General features: G+C 48.5%; 1 protein-coding gene across 1 annotated transcript; it reads left to right on the top strand.

Annotated features, from left to right (window-relative positions):
* The first annotated feature begins 1,025 nt into the window (after nt 1-1,025).
* On the top strand, nt 1,026-3,269 carry gadd45ga (growth arrest and DNA-damage-inducible, gamma a). Its single transcript, XM_017684895.2, has 4 exons — nt 1,026-1,203; nt 1,635-1,736; nt 1,985-2,195; nt 2,543-3,269. The coding sequence occupies exons 1-4, from the start codon at nt 1,151-1,153 to the stop codon at nt 2,654-2,656; spliced, it is 480 nt and encodes a 159-aa protein (XP_017540384.1). The 5' UTR covers nt 1,026-1,150; the 3' UTR covers nt 2,657-3,269.
* Nucleotides 3,270-3,962: the final 693 nt, after the last annotated feature.

Raw genomic sequence — 3,962 nt, 5'->3', positions numbered from 1 at the left:
TGCTGAGAATGACCCACCACCCTAACAGTACCTGCTCTGTGAGGGTCCATGGGGGTCCTGACCACTGAAGAACAGGGTAACAGAGTATCAGAGAAACAGATGGACTACAGTCTGTAACTGTAGAACTACAGAGTGGAACTGATAAAGCGGGCGGAGGGTGTCATGCCGGGTGTCGCGCCGCTAGATGTCGCCACCGCTTCGTTTACAGTAGGAGGGGTGTTTACAGCTGTTTGTGTGTCGGTGATTACAGCGATCACAGCGCGAGACGCGCGGCCGGATTACTGCGCGTCCGAGGCGCTTAATGGGAATGTTCAGGGCGCTGATAGCGGCAGATCAGACGATTCCTGGAACCCTGAACCAAAACAATAGGATCAGAGGCGCGCACGCGCACACACTCGGCTGGAAGCAGGTGCAGCGCGTGCCCATTATTTCCCCCCGAAAACCAAAACAAAGAGTGCGGCGCCGCTGCTTTGAAGAAATCAAAGGAGACGAAGTCAAAAAAAGTGTGTAATATACACGTATTTATATATATATATATATATATATGTTTTTTATGAATAATAATTATTCTTATTTATAAAGCTATTGTTATTTTCAAATAAATATATTATAAATAAACACATAACATTTCTCTGAACTCTATTCCAAGGCGTCGCATTTTTTAAAAATTTATTCAGATTTTTTCTGTATATTAATCCACAAATAAACGCGCTTTGTTTTTTGTTTTTTTGGGTTTTTTACGTGTTTTATAAATAAATAATTAGCCAGCTCGGTTTGTAAAAAAAAAAAAAAAAAAAAAATCCCACGTGGGCTGTTTACAGGAATCACGATTATTTGCATACGCCTGAGGCCTCGTCCAATCAGAGTGCCGTGTCTCACCTCATGCGCTAAGATCTGCTAGGAGAGCAGACTGTATGAGCCACTAGCCAATCACAGCGCAGCCCTTAAAGAGGAGCAGCCTATCGGCGCTGAGGGCGGTAGAAACCGCGCTGAGGCGATGGCTATAAAAGCCTGCTAGAAGTAGCAGAAGCTCACAAACGGCCGAGGGAGCGGAGCAGATCTGAGCGACACGGCGCTGAACTGAGCTAAACTGAGCTGAACGGGACGGTTTATCGAGAATAAAGCGGATTATCGGCTTGGATTTCCAGTCATGACTTTTGAAGAAGTTTGTGGACAAGACAACGGGACTAATACGAGCGATAGGTGAGTTCTTGAGCATTTGTTTGGCTGCCGTTACGCCAGCTCGGCGGTACGAATGTACAAGTTAGCGTTAACTTTGTTTTCCTATTCTCTAAAATTCTTAAACCGAGCTAACGAAACAAAGATGGTCGTATTTTCATCTAATTCATCGCAAACGGTTGCACGTCAGTCCTTTTTTTTAGTGGCCATTTTTCTAAAACGGTCCCTATTAAATGTAATATATCCGCTTTTGGGGAAGCGGAGCCGTTTGGTTCAGGCAGGAGGTGCAGATGCGCGCCCCCGTTATTCTAACGCGCGCACACGCGGATCACTCCTTCATAGCGGCGTGTCTCAGACTGGCTGCGTGGTAGTTTGTAGTAACTAGTTAACCTTAAGAGGTTCAGTGCGCGCTTCCGTGTGTCTAATGCGCGCCCCCGTGTCTCCCTGTCCTCCAGGATGTGCAGTGCAGGTTCGGCACTCGAGGAGCTGCTGCTCTCCGCCAAGAAGAACGACTGTCTCACAGTTGGAGTCTACGAGTCTGCGAAGGTCATGAATGTGTAAGTGTCCTGTAATGATCCCGTTTATATTCCTGGTGCTTTTCTGGCGCTAACTTGCTCTAGAGTCCAAGATAATACCAGTCCATTAGCAATACCCTAGCAACCACCTGGGCTTCCATAGCAACCCCTAGTCAACCACCAGTGTGTGATTACTCTGCATGTTCCTCAGTAAGTGTGTATGAATACGAAGGTGGCGGCTCTGGAGTCGGTTCTAATGGTGCTTTCTGTCCGTTTGTCTTTGTAAACAGTGACCCAGACAGCGTGGCGTTCTGCGTGCTGGCGACAGACGAGGAGTACGAGTGCGACATCGCCCTGCAGATACACTTCACCCTCATCCAGGCCTTCTGCTTCGACAACGACATCAACATCGTCCGGGTCAGTGACATCGACAGGCTCGCTGACATTGTGGGCAGCGACGAGACGGGAGAACCAAAGGACGCCCACTGCATCCTCGTAACGGTACGTTAGCTGACCCCTGGGTCAGGCTGCAGAATTAACTGGGCTTCTGGAGGCTTTATTAATGGGCTGGTGGGCTGCACCAGGCATGCTGACCGCCTTAAGCACAGACTGGTGGTGTTTGAGCAGTTTAACTCTGGGGAAGCAGCTGGGCCTTCACTCTGTTAGTCACTTGGTAGTGACCGTTTCAGGTTGAGGCTAATTTGGTTGGTGTTCTGTAATGAGGTCAAATGCCAAAGTCTGGCCCTCTGTTACTGGTACCTCCCACCCTTTTGCTGTATTAGTACTCCTTTAGTGTTTAGCTGCCTTCTCTCTGCAAGATGAGCTAAAACGGTCCTGTTTCCCCACAGAACCCTAACCTGGAATCCTGGAAGGACCCAGCTTTGGAAAAGCTGAGTCTGTTCTGTGAGGAGAGGCGTGGCATGTACGAGTGGGTTCCTGCCATCACACTTCCAGAGCGCTGAAGGCTGCGGGGAGCTTACAAGGCAGGAAAGTACGTGAAACTTCTGGTTGCGGAGTCCTGAAGTTGTCTGGATTATCCTGGATTATCCCATCCAGAGACGGACTGAACCAGCATGTGGGCGTCAGTCTGCGCCGAAGGAAGCATGTGGTCCATGGACTGGTGTGGCCTAAAAGCTGTTTGCCTGATGCCGCTTGGTGGAGACAATGCTGAGGAAGGTGGGGTTGAGGACGGAGGGCAGGAGCTGTGAGGAAGCTGATCAGGAGCTGTGGAGGTGTTACGGGAAGTGTTGTCTGGAGGACCGTGGAGGTGATGGGGAAGCTGAAGACGGCTTTATTTCTTTACGCAGGACTTTTATTGCTTGTGGTTTGGAGACGATTGATTAACGTGCGTGGACTGGATAGTTAAGCTGACCGGGAGGCTGTCCGATCAGCCCAGCGTGGACTGCAGCAGTTCCGTGTTCATGAGCTCGGCCCGTTTGGGTGACGTTCCTCACCTGTTTAATCCTTGTTTTCTGTATTGTGACGGACGTTTGCGATGCAGTGTCCGCAGATGGCGGCGCTGCAAAAACAACTCTTGGAAACTTGAAATATTAATAAATGTGTTCAAACTGAAAATTGTGTTGTGTTCCAAGTTATTGGTGCTGTTCTCACCAAACTGTGAAGGAACGTGAGGTTATAGTGCAGAAGTGAACAGCTCAGTCGCTGCACAGCATCAACGATACTGATGGTTATTGCTGCAAACTGCAGTGTCTCTCATTGAAGTGTAATGTTGGTCTGATGCACCTCCTGGTGAGGTGGGAGATGTTGCAATACATTGTCAGGGTACAATACACCCATTTACACTCCAGACAGCTGGGACAGCAAAAAAGCCACATTAAAAATACTGAAGTGCTTTTGTTCAGTGTTTAGCACCAGTTAAATGGGTCCAGTTCACAATGAAGCATGTTACAGTACTTGCAAAGCACTGACCATCGCATGATACACTCAAACTACCTTGGGGGGGGGGGGGACTGGTTCCATTTACTCCTATCCAAAGTTTGAGATGCACCATTCTAAAATCTCCAAATACCTTTAACAGTGAAAGGTGTAAAAGCCAACATCTGTCAAGGTTTGAGGTGCATCAGTGCCCACACCACAGGTGACCTGCATACACTATTTCCAAAAGTTCACTCCCCCATCCAAATCAGTGAATCCAGGTGTTCCAGTCACTTCCATGGCCACAGGTGTATAAAGCAGAGCCCCTAGGCCTGCAGACTGCTTCTACAGACATTAGTGAAAGAATTCACTGAGCTCCTGCGAGTGACCCAG

Source organism: Pygocentrus nattereri, chromosome 29, assembly GCF_015220715.1.
Source record: "Pygocentrus nattereri isolate fPygNat1 chromosome 29, fPygNat1.pri, whole genome shotgun sequence".
NCBI classification, from domain to species: Eukaryota; Metazoa; Chordata; class Actinopteri; order Characiformes; family Serrasalmidae; genus Pygocentrus; species Pygocentrus nattereri.
Note: the sequence above shows the minus strand (reverse complement) of the source record. Positions and strands in the feature narration are given on the sequence as shown.